An 18,081-nucleotide genomic window follows, 5' to 3' on the forward strand; every position below is an offset into this window, starting at 1 on the left:
GAAGAAGGGGAGTCCAGGGCGTCTGGCCCAGGACTCCCCAAGATGGACTTGGCTGAAAGTCACTGTTTTCTGTGCTAACAAGTTCTGTTCTACGCTGTGTTCCCGTCGACTAATAAACCTTCCGTTTTAATGGCTGGCTGAGAGCAGAGCTGGGGTGCAGGGCCCTTTGGCTTCTCCAGGAGCCCTGCCCAGGCAGACTCGCTGCAGGAAGCGCACGGTGAGGAAGGGGATGCGGAATGCTCTGAGGTCAGACCAGGGCAGCCCAGAGGGGGGGGCAAAGGGGGCAATTTGCCCCGGGCCCCAGGCTCCGCAGGGGCCCCCAAGAGAACAGCAGAGGCTCCCGCCCCCGCCCCTCTCCTGGAGCCTCAGCGCTTGATGTCTTCGGCGGAGCCCCTGAGCCCCGCCCTGCTCAGAGCCGCGTGGTGAGGGGGCGGGGCTGGGAGCTCCGCTCCCTCCGCTCGGCGTGGAGCTCCCAGCCCCGCCCCCTCACCACGCAGCTCTGAGCGGGGCGGAGGTCAGGCCCCGCCGGCCACACGCTGCGGCTGTTCCGGCGAGGCGCTGAGACTCCGGGTGAGGAGGGAGCCGGGGGTAAGAGGCTGGGGCCGGGGCGGGGGGGAAGCGGGACCCGCCCCCGAAGCGCAGCCCGGTCTTCGGCGGCGGGGGGCCCCTTCCGTTCCGGGACCCGCCGCCGAAGTGCCCCGAAGACCCGCAGCGGGGACCCCCCCCGCCACACTTTGGCGGCGGGTCCCACTTCGGCTTACCGCCGGCGGGGGGTTCCCGCCGCGGGTCTTCGGGGCACTTCGGCGGCAGGTCCCGGAACGGAAGGGCCCCCCGCCGCCGAAGACCCCGGGCCCCCGGAATCCTCTGGGCGGCCCTGGGTCAGACCCAGGAAGGTCGAATCTGTGGAAGCTTCTTGCCCTGGTGACAATATGCTCAGAGAGGGGAGGCTCCCCCAGGGTCCTGACTGGCCTCATACGGAGTAGTTCCAGAGCATCGCCCGTGACATGCCCTGACCCCTGTTAGAGTTCCTCATTCAGTGCACAGCTGAGACAGCGGCACAGAGTGAGCCAGGAGCATTAGGGAGCACAGTCATGTTGGCCATACACACACTAAATATTGGTTTATAAATGCTGGCAGTAAAAACCGGGATGCATGGCTGCACTGTGAACGTCACAGGTCACTAAATCCAGCTGAATCCAACCCAGTCCTCACAGACATTTCTCCCGTTAAAACTGTTCCCTTGTAAATTTCAGCAGTTTATCCCCAAGTGTTTTGGCTGCAGAGGTTTTAAAGAAAACCTTGCACTGAATTTTTGTTTTATCCTGGGAAAAGTGTGTTTCTTCACATTTCTCATCATCAAAACTTAGTTTTGGCTTAATCTTTCCCCAAAATTTCACCTTTGCACAGATAAGCAATAGCCCAATAAGCAAAAATGTTGGAAAATTCTGAGCAACTGAAAAACCAAAGGTTAGAATGGAAACCTTTAGGCATCCTTAACTGTAGGTGTCCCTGCTCTGACTATTATCAATTTGCCTCCCAGTCGGGCCTAAAGGCTCCAGTTGGGACTCTGTCATGTTGGACACTTGTACAATAGAAGATGGCCCCTCCCCTGAAAAGCTGACAATCAGAAAGACACAGCGACACAGGCAAACTAGAAATAGGCACATGTGGAAAGAGCAGAGGGGGTGAGGAGTAGGAACTTCCTGTGCGTGAAGGAGGCACCTGGCTGAGTGACTGAGTGCTGGGGCTGTGCTGGGGCTGTGAGGCCGTTGCCCTGGCTGTGGACAACATCATTGTCCATGTGGCTGCTGCTGCTGCATCCGGATTAGCTCAGGGTTCGTGGCAGCTGTGACAAGCACCGGGCTATCCCAGAATGCTGCAGGCTCCACGCCTAGAACTGGGCACGAGCTCCTGGGGTGGGACTGAAAGAACGAAGGCAGCAAGTTTATCCCTGTGCTCCTCGTTGCCATTGCTTGGAAGCCCAGGGCCAGCACTTCTCCCACCCGTGGGAACGGGTGGTTGCCATGGCCCAAGTGGGTGGCAATGGAAGCCAGGCCTGGAAAGGGGTTGCTGGCAGGCCACTCTACTGGCAATTTAGGGGAACGTTATTATAACTATCGTGGCTGCACCTGGTGGTTGGCCTCACAGGTAACTGCGGCTCACTGATTGTCTGTGACAGGTGACACGGGGGAGCAGGGCTGGAGCTCTGGACTCTTGCAAGTCCAGAGAGTTACACAGCTCTGCAAAAGCACCTCGATCCTGATCTACATCCTGCCTCACTCCCTGCTCTTGGGTATCTCCCAATCCCAGCTCTGCGAACACACCTCAGTCCAACTTGTGCGCCATCTCCCACCAGTCAAGCCCTGTGGCCATACGCTGTTCTGCAGCCACCATTGCTGTTCAAGGCTCAGGCCCTGGCAAAGAATCACAGAATTTACATCAACCACCGGGATTCCTGTCCTCCCCCCTCCCCCACAACTGTGCCAACACAGCTCCACAAAACAAACAGCGCTCATGCAGTTGGCTCAATTACTCTCCCTCTTTTGCCCCCCACCATGACACCATCCCTGAACCTGGCTCTGCCACTTCCAGGGGGCGGGAGGGGGGAGGGAAGGGGTTGCTGTGAGGGTGAGAGCTGGGTGCAGAGGGCCCCTCCAAGGGCGAGAGGGGGGTCCTTACATTGACTGTCCTTACTTTGCTCGTATTCTGACTGTCTGCAGCTGTCAAGTGCCCAGCGCTGACCACCCCGGGCGGGGGCCGATTAAACTGCACTCACTGGCATGGAGACTTCACATATAACTCCACCTGCGCCTTCTCCTGCGAGACGGGGTTTGTGCTGAATGGAGCAGAGACACTGGCGTGCATGGCCCTGGACAATGGACAGGGCGCCCCTGTGATGTTATGAGTGTAATATAATATCTCAATGAAAGGTGACATAGGGCCAGAAAGAGTTAATTAACTCACAGACTAACCTGACCCCAGCCAAACTTTAAGGACTTGTTTGGAATATCTGTAAATGAACAGAGCTTTGAAATACAAGCCTGCATTGTTAGAGATAGAAGGGCAGGTGTTTGCACCGGTCTTGTGATGTAAGCAGACAACTCTTGTCTATTGCTATGGGTTTGATTCAAAGATCAAAAAACGAATATTAATGTTTATGATGACACAAGTGAAATAGTAATATTCAAGAAGCTGTGCATCCGTGGAAGACATTCCTGAGTGTCTGGTATCTCAGAAGCGAATCTGGCATTAGATAATAAGGCTCAGGAAGATGTTTCTCTAGAGCAAATTAAAGTTGGTGATCAGGTTAAAGCCCTAACTGAGGAAGGAGGCGGTGTAGTTTTGGTGAGTGATAAATTGTTGGCTAGTAAAGCTTGGGAAAGTCAGCCTGACCCAGGTAAAAGTGATGTAATAAGACACTATTTGTGGAAACAGTTTATCTGTTCAGGGAGAGGAAGGCAAAGAAAGTTTAGATGAGCAGAGGCAGCCTTCTGAGCTGATGACTTTGTCTAATCAGCAGTCTGGGAAGGCCAGGTTAGTGGAACGTGAGTATCCCTGTACCTTACCTGTTACCAGAGTGGAGAATTGTGACAGTGAAGGAAATCTCTCCTCTGCAAGTGCTTCCCTGGGCCTGCTGACTGCACTGAGAATGTCTGGACCCAGGGGTGAAAGTAACTTAAAGGACTTACCTTACGCCGGAGTCCTGAGCGGGGGGTTGGCCTCAACCGGAAGAGGCGAAGTCTTTAAATACCCAGGCCCTTTAAATCAAGATTTAAAGGCCCTGGGGTTCCAGCTTTGGCTGGGAGCCCTTGGTCCTTTATATCACCCCCAGAACTACCAGCTGCAGAGGCAGTTTATCCCAAAGTGTTTTGACTGCAGAGGTTTTAAAGAAAACATTGCACTGAATTTTTATTTGATCCTGGGAAAAGTGTGTTTCTTCACATTTCTCATCATCAAAACTTAGTTTTGGTTTAATCTTTTCCCAAAATTTCCCCTTTGCACAGATAAGCAATAGCCCAATAAGCAAAAATGTTGGAAAATTCTGAGCAACTGAAAAGTCAAGGGTTAGAATGGAAACCTTTCGGCATCCTTAACTGTAGGTGTCCCTGCTCTGACTGTTATCAATTTGCCTCCCAGTCGGGCCTAAAGGTTCCAGTTGGGACTCTGTCTAACTGGACAGTCTGGGAAGGCCAGGTTAGTGGAATGTGAGTATCCCTACACCTTACCTGTTACCAGTGTGGAGAACTGTGACAGTGAAGGAAATCTTCCTGTGTATGTTAAGGGTAATGACTTGCCTATGAAGGGAGCTACCTCAATCTCCAAGCAATGGTCCGTGAACAGCCATGTGTGCTGAGACAAGGGAAAGGATATCCCAAGTTGTTCGTCTGTTTGAGGGGACAGTTTCTCCAGCTCTTTTCTGTTTGTAGAGCAGACAGAAGAAGTCTTTGAAGTCTGTAAAAAGTCAGTAGCTCTGCCTAGTGGGGTGAAGAGCAATTGTTTCCATTGATTCTTAATGGGCCATTGTTAATAGTAAACAGTCTCTCTTCTGAGGAAAGTGTGTTGGTGCCTAGTGGCCAAAGTCTTTCAAATGACAATGAATCCACTGAATTTGCTTTGAAAAAATCCACTGTGGGTAGCTTTGAGGAGATTTCAGATGGAAAAAAAAACTGTTAGGATGTTTAAACACCGTATCTAAGATTAACCAGCTTGTCAGGGAGACAATGGTGTTGGGACAGGACTGTCTCCATGTTGATTCTTTGAGTAAACAAAGAGTCTATATCTCTGGTTCAGAGGGAAGACTGGACAGCTGAATCTGCAGAGCATGAGGACAGTTGTGCAGTGAATCTCTCGAGAATACGGGGATGGCAAGTAAACTCTCATCTCTAGATATTTTGGAAATGACTTGTATTCTCTTAGTGGACTGGACATCTAATTCCATGTAGAAGCAGAAGTTGGTAATGGAAAGACAAAAGATCCTTGAATCTAACCTGCTAGTGAAAATTGATGGTCTCTCTTAAGGACCGTGTGCCTGACCATCCCTCCCTCCCTCTTCCCCTCAAGCCTGCATCTTGTGTCATCACTTGCACCTGTGAAAAGGAAACAAAGCAGAATTGCTGAATTTTACATGACGGGTAGTGATCGATCAGGGATCGATTTATCGCATCTAGTGTAGACGCAATAAATCGATCCCCGATTGCTCTGCCGTCAACTCCTGTACTCCCCTGCGGTGAGAGGCAGAAGTGGAGTCGACAGGGGAGTGGCGGCAGTCGACCCCACGCCGTAAGGATGTGAGGTAAGTCGACCTAAGATACGTCGGACTTCAGCTACGCTTTTCTCGTAGCTGAAGTTGTGTAACTTGGGTTGACCCCCCCCCTCCAAGCGTAGACCAGGCCACACACGTTGGACAGTATAACTGACTGCACAAGGTGCAGCAGAATAACGTCCTGTGTTTCAGGCTTTCATAGATTTTAAGGCCAGGGAGGGATCATTATGAACATCTATACTGACCTCCTGCAGAACACAAGTCATAGAATTTCACTTAGTAATTATTGCATCAAGTCTTGAACTTCTTTGAGCTAAATCACATTAGAAGCAAGAAGATGACCAAGGACAGGATAGGCCCGTTACTCAATGAGAGGGGAAAAACAGTAACAGAAAGTGTGGAAACGGCAGAAGTGCTAAACGACTTTTTTGTTTCAGTTTTCACCAAAAAGATTAGTAGTGATTGGACGTCTCACAAAGTGAATGCTCGTGAAAATTAGGTAGAATCTGAGGCTAAAATAGGGAAAAAACAAGTCAAAAATTACTTAGATAAGTTAGATGCCTTCATGTCACCAGGGCCTGATGAAATACATCCTAGAATATTCAAGGAGCTGACTGAGGAGCTATCTGAGCCATTAGCAATTATCTTGGGGAAGTCATGGAAGAGGGGAGAGATTCCAGAGGACTGGAAAAGAGCAAATCTAGTGCCCATCTATAAAAAGGGGAATAAGGACAACTTGGGGAATTACAGGCCAATCAGCTTAACTTCAGTACCCAGAAAGATAATGGAGCAAATAATTAAGCAATCAATTTGCAAACATCTAGAAGATAATAAGGTGATAAGTAAAAGTCAGCGTGGATTTGTCAAGAACAAATCATGTTAAACCAACCTAATAGCTTTCTTTGATGGGTTACCGAGACTTGTGAATAGGGGAGAAGCAGTAGATGTGGTATAACTGGACTTTAGTAAGGCTTTTGATATTGTCTCGCATGACCTTCTCATAAATAAACCAGGGAAATACAACCTAGATGGAGCTATTTTAAGGTGGGTGCATAACTGGTTGGAACATCATTCCCAGAGAGTAGTTATCAGTGGTTCACAGTCATGCTGGAAGGGCATAACGAGTGGGGTCCTGCATGGATCAGTTGTGGGTCGAGTTCTGTTCAATATCTTCATCAATGTTTTCTATAATGGCATAGAGAGTACACTTTTATTAAGTTTGCGGATGATACCAAGGTGGGAGGGGTTGCAAGTGCTTTGGAGGATAGGATTAAAATTCAAAATGGTCTGGACAAACTGGGGAAATGATCTGAAGTAAATAGGATGAAATTCAATAAGGACAAATGCAAAGTACTCCACGTAGGAAGGAACAATCAGTTGCACACATACAAAATGACTGTCTAGGAAGGAGCACTGCAGAAAGGGATCTGGGGGGTCATAGTGGACCACAAGTTAAATATGAGTCAACATTGTAACGCTGTTGCAAAAAAAGCAAACATCATTCTGGGGTGTGTTAGCAGGAGTGTTGTAAGCAAGACACAAGAAGTAATTCTTCCGCTCTTCACCATGCTGATTAGGCCTCAACTGAAGTATTATGTCCAGTTCTGGGCACCACATTTCAGGAAAGATGTGGACAAACTGGAGCAAGTTCAGAGAAGAGCAACAAAAATGATTAAAGGTCTAGAAAACATGATCTATGAGGGGAAATTGAAAAAAAAATGGGTTTGTTTAATCTGGAGAAGAGAAGACTGAGGGGGGACATGATAACAGTTTTCAAGTACATAAAAGGTTGTTACAAAGAGGAGGGAGAAAAATTGTTCTTTTATCTCTGAGGATAGGACAAGAAGCAATGGGCTTAAATTACAGCAAGGGAGGTTTGAGTTGGACATTAGGAAAAACTTTCCAACTGCCAGGGCAGTTAAGCACTGGAATAAATTTCCTAGGGAGGATGTGGAATCTCCATCACTGGAGGTTTTTAAGAGCAGGTTAGACAAACACCATATCAGCTTAGGCGCCGCAAACCTGGGAGGCGGGAGAAGTGAAGGTGGAGCAGAGGTGAGCTGGGGCGCGGGGGGTGCCTCAGGGCGGGGGGGCACCTCAGGGCGGAGGGGGGAGCTGCCGCGGTGGGGGAGGAAGGCGCCTCAGGGTGTGGGATCGGGGACGGAGGAGGGCACAAGGTGGAAGTTTCGCCTAGGTCGTGAAACATCCTTGCACCGGCCCTGCAATCAAGTGGTTGGCTGAATCGTAGAAAACCAGAATCAATGTAACAGAAAGGGTGTCCATTTGAACAGATCAAATCATATTACCAACAGATCCAGAAAAGAGGTCCACCATGCATCCGACAAAGTGGGTATTCACCCACGAAAGCTCATGCTCCAAAACATCTGTTAGTCTATAAGGTGCCACAAGACTCTTTGCTGTTTTGAGATGGGGTGTGAGGGGAGGTTTCTAATTGCCTAAGCCTGTGAGACCTTTTATATTTTATTTTATAAAACAAAGCAAAGATACACATTTAAAATAACTTGAACTAACAATTTCTAACTGGAAAGCGCATATAAAGTAGTACAAAAATCAAGAGCAAGAGCCAAAATCAAATTTAAAGCCCCTTTTTCTAAATCACGATTCGTTCACGGAACACCTGTTCCCATCGTGTGGAGCACCAGTGTCCCGCGGAACACAGTTTGGGAAATGCTGGGTTATTATTTAGTGTTTGCTTTGCAATGGTGCTTAGAGGCCTCAACCAACATGTCGGGCCCACCATAGGCGCCAACTCCATGGGTGCTCCCGCCGTCAGGCCCCTGACCCGCACCCCCCCGCCCCAGCTCACCTCCGCCTCCGCTCCGCCTCCACCTCCTCCCCTGAGCGCGCCGCATGCCTGCTTCCCCCCCGCCCCATTTCCATTTTAGATCCTTTATAGCCAAATGTAAAGGGGGTGGGGATGGTTTCCTAGTCCCTGGCCAGGAACAGAAGTCTTGCCAGTCATCATAAAGCTATGAGTGGAACTAAGTGAAAGCATCACTTTAACCTCTGAGAAGCAGGGGATGTTAAATGGCCAGGCTGGGAAAAGAACACAAAATACTGGAGGGGGAGACGTTTATTTTAATACTTCCCCACTCAACAGCCATTTACAGATGTGACTTTGGTAAAAATGGCGGTGGCAATGGAACCAGAGTGACCATCCATGGTAAATAGCAGCATTGTCCTCTCAGATCTTCACTGTATTTCCTAGGGAAGAATAAGGACTAGGAAAGGAAGAGCAGATGCTAATACTTTACATGGGGTGATATTGATGGCACAGGAGTTGCTGGCAAACAGAAGGAGAAGGGAATGTTATGGAGAGATTTGCAGTGAGAAGTCAGTGATTCCCGGTGGCTTTCCAGATCCTGACCATCTTTTGTTTGTTTGTTTGTCATCCAAGTACTTGCCACCCTCCCCTTTCCCTGATGTCCCTCGCTCAGCAGCACAGCATTGCTGCCCACCAGAATTCTCTGAGCCGCTTGGCAATGGGTGACTCACAAAGGGTTCAGAGGTTCGGAGAAGCAGCTCCCGGTTCAGAAGCTCTTCTCACCCCTATTGAACAGTCAGTTTCACCATGACAGGCTCTCTCATAAGAAGATTTCCAGTATTTCCCAACTTTGAGCGGGATGGAAATGCCTCTCGGTATATTGATGATTCTGCTTTCAGCAGGGCTGGTTCTAGGTTTTTTGCCGCCCCAAGCAAAAAAAATTTTGGCTGCCCCCAACCCAGCCCTGGGCTCCTCGCTGCATCCCCCTGCTGCCCCAGCCCTGGTCTCTTCCCCCCGCACACACCCCCTGCTGCCCCAGCTCTGGGCTCCCCCCATCCCCCTCACCATTGCCCCCCACACACACCTCCTGCCCTCCCAGCCCTGGGCCCTCCCCACCACCACCTGCACCCTCCTTCTGCCGCAGCCCTGGGTCACTGGTAACTCACTCCCAGGGCGGGTCATTCAGCAAGAAGTTTGGATGTGCACAGAACACAGACAGGATTGGATGACATTTGCCTGTGCCAAGGGGACACCGTCACACCCTGTCCAGCTGCTGGAGGAGCTCCCGAGGGAACATTGACCCATACCTGGGGGCTACAGAGCTTTGGGAGCGTGTTCATTCCTGTGACCATTCACACATTAAAGACAGTTTTAACAGGGCAACTCCACTGGGTTAACACCTTTTTAGGCTGTGGAGGATGGCGGCTGAGTTGTAGTACAATCATTGTGCGATTCTTTTTTCTTAGCTGTTCACACTTCTTATCAGCAGAACTCAGTCACTCTTAATCACCTTAGCACCATTTGCTTTCAGGGAAGTGGGGGTGGGGACATGCACCCATTTTTTCTAACTGTTCTTTGTCGGCAGTGCTAAGTGTGCTTAGTGGCTATTACGGAGCACTAGTTACTACTAAGTCTGAAATTGGTCAAGGTTAGGAAGTGGGGCTAGGAAGGGCCTTTTAATCACAGGGTGGTGGCAGCTGCCTGTATTGGTACTTGAATTTCATTTCATTTTTCTGCACATCAACCAAGCTGCAAAGAGATTTCTCTACCCATTGTCTGTGTTGTGAGTTCCGCTACATTTGGAGATAACGATGGGGTCTGTAAGCATGTCACACTAGCTGCACTTTCCCCATTCTTGGGACTTCGGCTCTTTTGTAACCCATGTGGGGAGGGGAAGTGGGTGTGGGACAGACAGAAAAGCATTTGCAGTAAGATACAGTATTGCCAACCCCAAATATTCAACAATCATGAGTCTTGCTCACCAAAACTCATGAGATTGGCTTTAAAATAATGAGATTATGTAAAAGTTAGTAATTTTGGGGTACACTAGGGTCACATGAGGGCCAGAAACTTATTTTTTCTTTAAGAATGAAGGCTGAACTCAACACCGATCCTCTTGACTCCAGAAGCCAGGGCTGTAAGGAAAACAATAATTTTCATGAGACTCGTGTCAAACTCGTTACACCATTCCAGTTCATGTGCTGTGGATTCTGGGCCCCAATCCTGAGCCTGAAAACATCTTATGTTCATCATGGCTAGGAAGGGGGGACCTCACTCAGGTCAAGGAAATGATAACATTGAATAAAAGGACTACGTGGAACACGTAAAGAAAATATTTTCAGAAAGAGAAGGAAACCAACAAAACATAATGGGACTGAATCCATGAACAACAGCCAAATGTTAATGTCTCTGCTTCTGCCTCCTTGCCCTCCCCATGACAACGGGGGAATAATTGATCTTGGAGACAGATGGGGATGTCTCCTGCATGCGGTTTGTGGGGCAGATACCTGGTGAGGTTCCAGGACTCCTACAGGCTTGTTGGTCCCCTTATAGATGTTCATGGGGGTCCCCCTGTGAGGGGTTTTGGGTGCCAGTGGAGGGTGTGGTCCTGGGAGTCCTGTAGACCCTCCTGGTCACTCTGTGTGGGATTGGGTCCTTTGGTTCAGACAGGTGCAGTGGCCACGGTAGCAGATGGACCCCAAACTTCCATCAGTGTCTCCACTGGGGAATGCCCCCTTCCCTATGGTGAGCCTTCTGCTCCATGAAGGGGTTCATCGGAGCGTAACGGCGTGGCACCCACCTCTCATGGGCGCCCCCTTCTGGTTGGGTGTGTCTGGGATCTTTAAATAGTCCCAGCCCTGGTATCAGGCCGGACCCCAAGGCTTCCTCCCTGGAGGCAAAGGTTTCGCGCTCTTGGTTTACTCTGACCCCAGCTGGGCCACAAAGTAGCTCAGTTCCCCTTCTGGGGGTTTCTCGCTGTCTGATTGAAAGGCAGTTCCTCAGTGGCCTATTGGAGGAGGAGGGGAGACCCAGGCCCACCCACGACTCTCGGTTCCAGTCCAGGGATCTTAAGAAGAGCAGCCACGTGCCCCCGTGTCCCTTTAACTACATGGATTTCAATTCCCTGGGCACTTTCCCTGGCCCCAGACTTTGTCAAAGCTTCACCCTCACCTCAGAGCTGATCTAAGTCCAGGCCCAGCAGCCAGCCAGGAGCCCTTTCTCGCTCCCCGAGTCCCTGCCAGCACTGAGCTGTCTGGGTGCTGCAGTGCCCTTTGCCAGCCAGGAGCAACATGTGCCCTCCTCTAGCTCCAGCAATCTTGCCTCTGGTGCCCTTCGTTTGACTCTTTGACCTCATTCCTGTCCCTTTTATCTCATTAGTTGTCCCCGAAATCATTTGGTGTCCAGGTCCTGTGGATTCTCCCTGTCTGCCCGCCCACTTCTTGGATCCCCCCCCCCAAACAAAAAAAAACCTTACGCACCCTCATTTCTGAGCTTGTGCAGCATGGCTCAGTGCGTGGAGAAGCCAGACCCCAGGGACAGGGGTAGGAGAATTTTGAAATCTTCCAGGGGAGAGCGGACTGCTGGGACTAACTTTTTCTCAGATAACTAGTGTCCCCTTCCCCTCCCTGCACCGAACCCCCAGACTCCAGCCCTGTTCTGTGCAGCTCCTCTTCGCAAGTGGATGGTAAGACTGGGGGGAGAAGAGAAGCACCGAAAATGAAAGGTGAAAGGAAACAGCGATTAGACAAACAACTGTACGTTTTCTACAATGAGTCCCACCCTCAGCGGGAACTCTTCTAACCCCGCCCCCTCCCTTCGCCCAGTCTGTGCAGCCCCACGACTGGGATTGTTCATTAATAATCTGTTTGATAGCTTCTGCCAAACGTGTAATAATGGTTGATTGTAAATCAATAACATCATTTATCTCTAGCCGTGTCTTGCTCAGGGGCCATTTAAGGACTGAAGTGGAGTTGGGTTTTCAACCAGGAATGTAGCATCAGAGTGAGAGGGATATTGGGGTGGGAGTGGGGGGGGTCCCACTGAAACTTACCAGTTCTAGGTTCTCCTTGAGCTTGTTGTGGGGGGTGGAGGGGCTTCCTCAATCACCTTCTCTGGGTAGCGGTGCAGAATCACATGTTCCTCCTCCTCAGGCTCTTCTGGGGCATCCTCTGCAGTTCCTGCAGCCTCCTCGCCCTGGCCCCCATCAGCATCCTGTCAGCCAATGAGGCCACAGGGCTGAGGAAGGGGTCGTGAGCTCTGGACTGGGAGCTCTTGATAGCACCCGGCCCAGCTCGTCATAGAAGAGGCGTGGATGATGACGAGCTCTCCTGCAGCAACTGCTGGAGCCTTTTGCTCTCTGCTGCAGGAGCCTCGTGTTTGATGTGTTCCACAGCACGCTCAATGCCCACCTGCTCCAGCCTCCCTGGAGATTCCTGATACAGGTGAATGTTCCTGCTGCTCTGGGCAGTCAGCCACACACTGATCAGCAGCACCCACACGTGGCCTGTGAACCAGGTGGCTGCTCTTGGAGCAGGAACCACGTTCACCTGTACTGATCAAAGAGCGCAGCGGAAAGCTGTTCTGATGTGCTCAGCGCAGTTCATGTCTACAGGTGAAAACGGGGGACACGGCCCTTTATAGATTGGGTTAGGACCAGGCAGAAAAGTGCATTGTGGGACTGGGAGCTGGAGGATGATTGAAACTCGAGACCTGGTGCACTCTCTTTACCCTCGTCTATGCTGCCAGTTGGCATGGGAGCGGGGCCAGGCCACTGCCGGAGGCAGGAACACCGCACCCCTCAGGTGGCCTAGCTCCCTCGCTCTCTGTTTGCCTGCAGACACTTGGTTCTGGGGGGACAATGGGGGGTGATTGCACAACCACTCGCCTAGACACAGAATACAGCCACTAGTGTAGATCTCGCCTTAGTCTGGCTGAAGGACCGTGAGATTTCCTTTTGCCCAGCTGCATTGCCTTCCTCTTGACAGGTGTGACATACTTCCTTGCCTCCTCATGCCAGCTGAGACCTGTTGCATTGCTCACACCTAGACGTGTATGGCCAACGGTGTTGCCTTCTTCCCAAACACGATCACCAGAGACATTCCTTATCACACCAGGTACAGCTGCTCTCCTCCTCCCTTCACAGGTGTGACCCCGTGCTTTGCTTGCCCTCCACTGGGGCATTGCTTATTACCAATGGACGCTGCACTGCTCTTCTGGTTAAGTAAAACACACTCTTCTTTTTAAACTTAGATTGCCAGGTGTGTGTCATTTCCTGTGCAGAGTTAAGTGGCATCATTTTGTATGAAGGGACATCACATCTGTGCACCTGGGTCTGCCATTTCCTGGATGTGGCAGCATGTATCAGGCATCGGGGATTTTCATTCTTAATCGTGGATTTAATACTGCAGCTACCAAGGCCTTCCATATGCAGGCAGCATGTCAGTATGAGGGACTGATGGGCCAACAGCAGAACTGCCCAGCCAAACCCTTCATGATCTGTGGGGGCTCAGATAAACTAGGACTCAGGTGTGTCCCGTGGCTGGGTTTGGGTTTAGTTTTGCAGAAGGGAATAGAACCTGATGAGATTTTCCAAAGCAAAGTTAAAACAGCCCCTCCATTTTGCTCACTCTTTGTACTACAACCCCACTGCACCACTCTTTGGGAATGACCCCTGTATTTTACATGGTATATTTGTTATTCTGGACCCCGATCCACGCCCCCTCTGAGAGGATACAACTGGAATAGAAATGACTCAGACCTTGCCAAGGGACATTCAGGGCCATGGACATTCTGGTCTGATACTTTCAAACTTTGAGAAGGCCGGGTTAGTGTAGAGTTTTACAGATACGATCTGTGTGATCTGAGAACATTCAGTGTTACAGAATAGGGAACTGGGCAGGGGATACCGGCAGCAAACTCATACGTGGAACAAAGAATCAGCAGATAAAAATACCGTTGAGCAGAGGAGCGTTCGTAAGGGGCAGTGAGGAAAGGGGATGGGGAGAGAGAGTGCAGCAATGGCTCTGGGGTTACCTCAGCCAATGAGCTGCAAGAACTAAGAGCACCGGCTGTTTTAGCAGCAGATCTGACACCTCCTCAGTTAGGGCCCCTGGCAGCGCTGCCCAGGGAAAGGTTCTCTAAGGACCATGAGAGCCCAGCTGGAAAGGCTCTCTCTGCTTTGGCCACTTCTCCTGTCTCTGTGGATGGGTGAGTTTGTGGGGTTTGACTCTTTGAGAGAAGCGAGTGTTTCGGGGAAGGAGGGAGGAACTGTAACAAATCTTTCTGTGGAATTAAAGGGCGTAGAGAGGTAACGACTGTGTTATTGGTTTTGATCTGAGCATCATCATTGAAAATCAATTTACAGCATTTTCTTCTTATGCCAGGTGTGCACTAGAAACTCCTGCCGGCACAGCACTGTCACCGAGAGGTGTGATTTTTATGATGTTCTGCATCAGCAAAAGCCCCAGTGTAGATGTGATACCAGCCGGAAAGTGCTGTGGCCAGGGTAGCTTATTGTGCTGAAGGAGCTGGTGGACGCGTCCTAGCAAGAGCACCGTTCCCCTGCTCTGAGCTGTGTGTCCTTGAGGAGGGTTTGCCGGTGTAGTTAGAGTAGCGAAGCTTTTCTAGCACAAACCAGGTCCTAGTTTAGAAAACAATGGACTGATCTGAATTCACGGCTGGCAGAACTCCACTGCCGTCTATGGGAACAAATCAGTGGAGATGTTGGCCGCCGTGTCAGCAAAGCTGGTAAAGAAGCTGTTTTACGATCGCCCTAGATTCTGCCCCCCTGCTCGTGCTGAGTAGCCCCATTGGGAATGATTCCACCTTGCCCCAGCCCCCTTTGGCAGCTAACTGCAGGGTTCCCATCCCACTTCCCCTGCCAGCGCCCTAAGGTGGGTCCCCAAACTTTTCCCATCACACCCTCTTACCTGTAATGGAACGTGTCTGGGCCCTCTCCGGGAACCGTGGTTGGGAGCCGCAGCTGGGAGCGGAGAGCCGAGCTGCAGTCGGGGCCAGGAGCTGAGGCCGGGGTCGGAGCTGCGTCTGGGGCCGCGTCTGGGAGTGGAGCTATGGCTGTGGCTGGGGCTGGGTGTGGAGCCATGGCTGTGGCCGGGGCGGCAGCCAGGAGCAGGGCTGGGAGTTGGGGGCAGGAGTTGGGGGCTGAAGCCAGGGCTGTGGCTGGGGATGAGGCTGCCCCATTTTTTGTAGTTCACCCTAATTGAGTGACCACAGCTGGCTCCCCACTGGGACCCCGGTCACAGTGGCGTAGTCCTGCCTGGATACACATTACCACAGGTTAACTGCGTTTTTGGATTAGAATCACACGCTTGTCAAAAAAAAATTTTTTTTTTATATTGGAGACTTTAAGCGTTGAAAATCAGTTTCAATTTGCAAATACCTAGAAGACAATAAGGTGATAAGTAACAGTCAGCATAGATTTGTCAAGAGCAAATCATGTCAAACCAACCCAATAGCTTTCTTTGACAGGTTAGCAAGACTTGTGAGTAGGGGAGAAGCAGTAGATGTGGTATAACTGGACTTTAGTAAGGCTTTTGATATTGTCTCGCATGACCTTCTCATAAACAAACCAGGGAAATACAACCTAGATGAAGCTACTACAAGGCGGATGCATCACTGATTGGAAATCCATTCCCAGAGAGTAGTTATTATCAGGTTTCAGTGTAGCAGCTGTGTTAGTCTGTATCCACAAAAAGAACAGGAGTACTTGTGGCACCTTAGAGACTAACAAATTTATTTGAGCATAAGCTTTCGTGGGCTACAGCTCACTTCATTGGATGCATGCAGTAGAAAATAAAGTAGGAAAATATAGACACAGAACATGAAACAATGGGTGTTACCATACACATTCTAACGAGAGTGATCAGTTAAAGTGAGCTATTACCAGCAGGAGAGAAAAAAAACAACCTGTAGTTAACAGTGGTTCATACTCAAGATGCAAAGGCACATCGAGTGGGGTCCCACAGGGATCAGTGCTAGGTGCAGTTCTGTTCAATACCTTCATCAGTGATTTAAATAATGGCATACAGAGTACACTTATAAAGTCTACAGATGATACCAAGCTGCAAGGGGTTGCAGGTGCTTTGGAGGATATGATCAAAATTCAAAATGATGTGGACAAACTGGAGAAATAGGATGAAATTCAATAAGGACACTTAGGAGTTGCACACATACAAAACGTGAAATGACTGCCTAGGAAGGAACACTGCAGAAAGGGATCTGGGGATCATAGTGGATTACAAACTAAATGTGAGTAAACAGTGTAACACTGTTGCAAAAAAAAATGCAAACATCATTCTGAGATGTATTAGCTGGAGTGTTGTAAGCAAGACATGAGAAGTAATTCTTCCGCTCTACTCCATGCTGATTAGGCCTCAACTGGAGCATTGTCTCCAGTTCTGGGCGCTGCATTTCAGGAAAGATGTGGACAAATTAGATAAAGTCCAGAGAAGAGCAACAAAAATTATTACCGGTCGAGAAAACAGGACCTATGAGGGAAGATTGAAAAAAATTGGGTTTGTTTAGTCTGGAGAAGAGAAGACTGAGGCAGGGGGGACACATGATAACAGTTTTCAAGCACATAAAAGATCATTACAAGGAGGAGAGAGAAAAATTGTTCTCCGTAACCTCTGAGGATAGGACAAGAAGCAATGGGCTTAAATTGCAGCAAGGGCAGTTTAGGTTGGACATTAAGAAAAACTTCCTAACTCTCCGGGTGGTTAAACACTGGAATAAATTGCCTAGGGAGGTTGTAGAATCACCATCACTGGAGATTTTTAAGAGCAGGTTAGACAAACACCTGTCAGGAATGGTCTAGATAATACTTAGCCCTGCCATGACAGCAGGTGACTGGACTAGGTTCTTTCCAGTCCTATAATTCTAGGATTCTATATGCTATGTTGATTAAAAGAACAGCACCATATGAAATCAGAATATCAAAGGCCTTACACAAGTCTAAGGTTTCAGAGTAGCAGCCGTGTTAGTCTGTATCTGCAAAAAGAACAGGAGTACTTATGGCACCTTAGAGACTAACCAATTTATTTGAGCATAAGCTTTCATGGGCTACAGCGCACTTCTTCGGATGCATAGAATGGAACATATAGTGAGGAGACATATATACATACAGAAAACATGAAAAGGTGTAAGTTGTCCTACCAACTCTAAGAGACTAAGTAAGAAAAAAAACTTTTGTAGTGATAATCAAGATGGCCCATTACAGACCATTTGATAAGAGGTGTGAGGATACTTAACATGGGGAAATAGATTCAATGTGTGTAATGGCTCAGCCATTCCCAGTCTCTATTCAAGCCTAAGTTGATAGTGTCTAATTTGCATATTAATTCAAGTTCAGCAGTTTTTCATTGGAGTCTGTTTTTGAAGCTTTTCTGTTGCAAAATTGCCACCTTTAAATCTGTTACTGAATGGCCAGAGTGGTTGAAGTGTTCTCCAACTAGTTTATGAATGTTATTATTCCTGATGTCAGATTTGTGTCCTTTTATTCTTTTGCACAGAGACTGTCCAGTTTGGCCAACGTACATGGCAGAGTGGCATTGCTGGTACATGATGGCATATATCATGTTGGTAGATGTGCAGGTGAATGAGCCCCTGATGGCGTAGCTGATGTGATTAGGTCCTATGATTGTGTCACTTGAATAGATATGTGGACAGAGTTGGCATCAGGCTTTGTTGCAAGGATAGGTTCCTGGGTTAGTGTTTTTGTTGTGTGGTGGGTGGTTGCTGGTGAGTATTTGCTTCAGGTTGGGGGGCTGTCTGTAAGCGAGGACAGGTCTGTCTCCCAAGATCTGGGAGAGTGAGGGATCGTCCTTCAGGATAGGTTGTAGATCTTTCATGATGCTCTGGAGAGGTTTTAGTTGGGGGCTGAAGCGGATGGCTAATGGCGTTCTGTTATTTTCTTTGTTGGGCCTGTCTTGTAGTAGGTGACTTCTGGGTACTCTTCTGGCTCTGTCAATCTTTTTTTTTTACTTCAGCAGGTGGGTAGTGTAGTTTTAAGAAT

At 49.2% G+C, this 18,081-nt stretch overlaps 1 protein-coding gene across 1 annotated transcript in view; it reads left to right on the forward strand.

The window, feature by feature from the left end:
* LOC123349513 (P-selectin-like) overlaps positions 1 to 13,197 on the forward strand; it is a 37,967-nt gene extending 24,770 nt beyond the window's left edge. Inside the window, exons 7-8 of the mRNA XM_044987669.1 lie at positions 13,034 to 13,098; positions 13,192 to 13,197. Of these exons, the coding sequence (XP_044843604.1) occupies positions 13,034 to 13,098; positions 13,192 to 13,197 (71 nt within the window). The remainder of the gene's footprint in view (positions 1 to 13,033; positions 13,099 to 13,191) is intronic.
* The last annotated feature ends 4,884 nt before the right edge of the window (positions 13,198 to 18,081 follow it).

This window comes from Mauremys mutica, chromosome 14, assembly GCF_020497125.1.
Source record: "Mauremys mutica isolate MM-2020 ecotype Southern chromosome 14, ASM2049712v1, whole genome shotgun sequence".
In the NCBI taxonomy this organism is placed as follows: Eukaryota; Metazoa; Chordata; order Testudines; family Geoemydidae; genus Mauremys; species Mauremys mutica.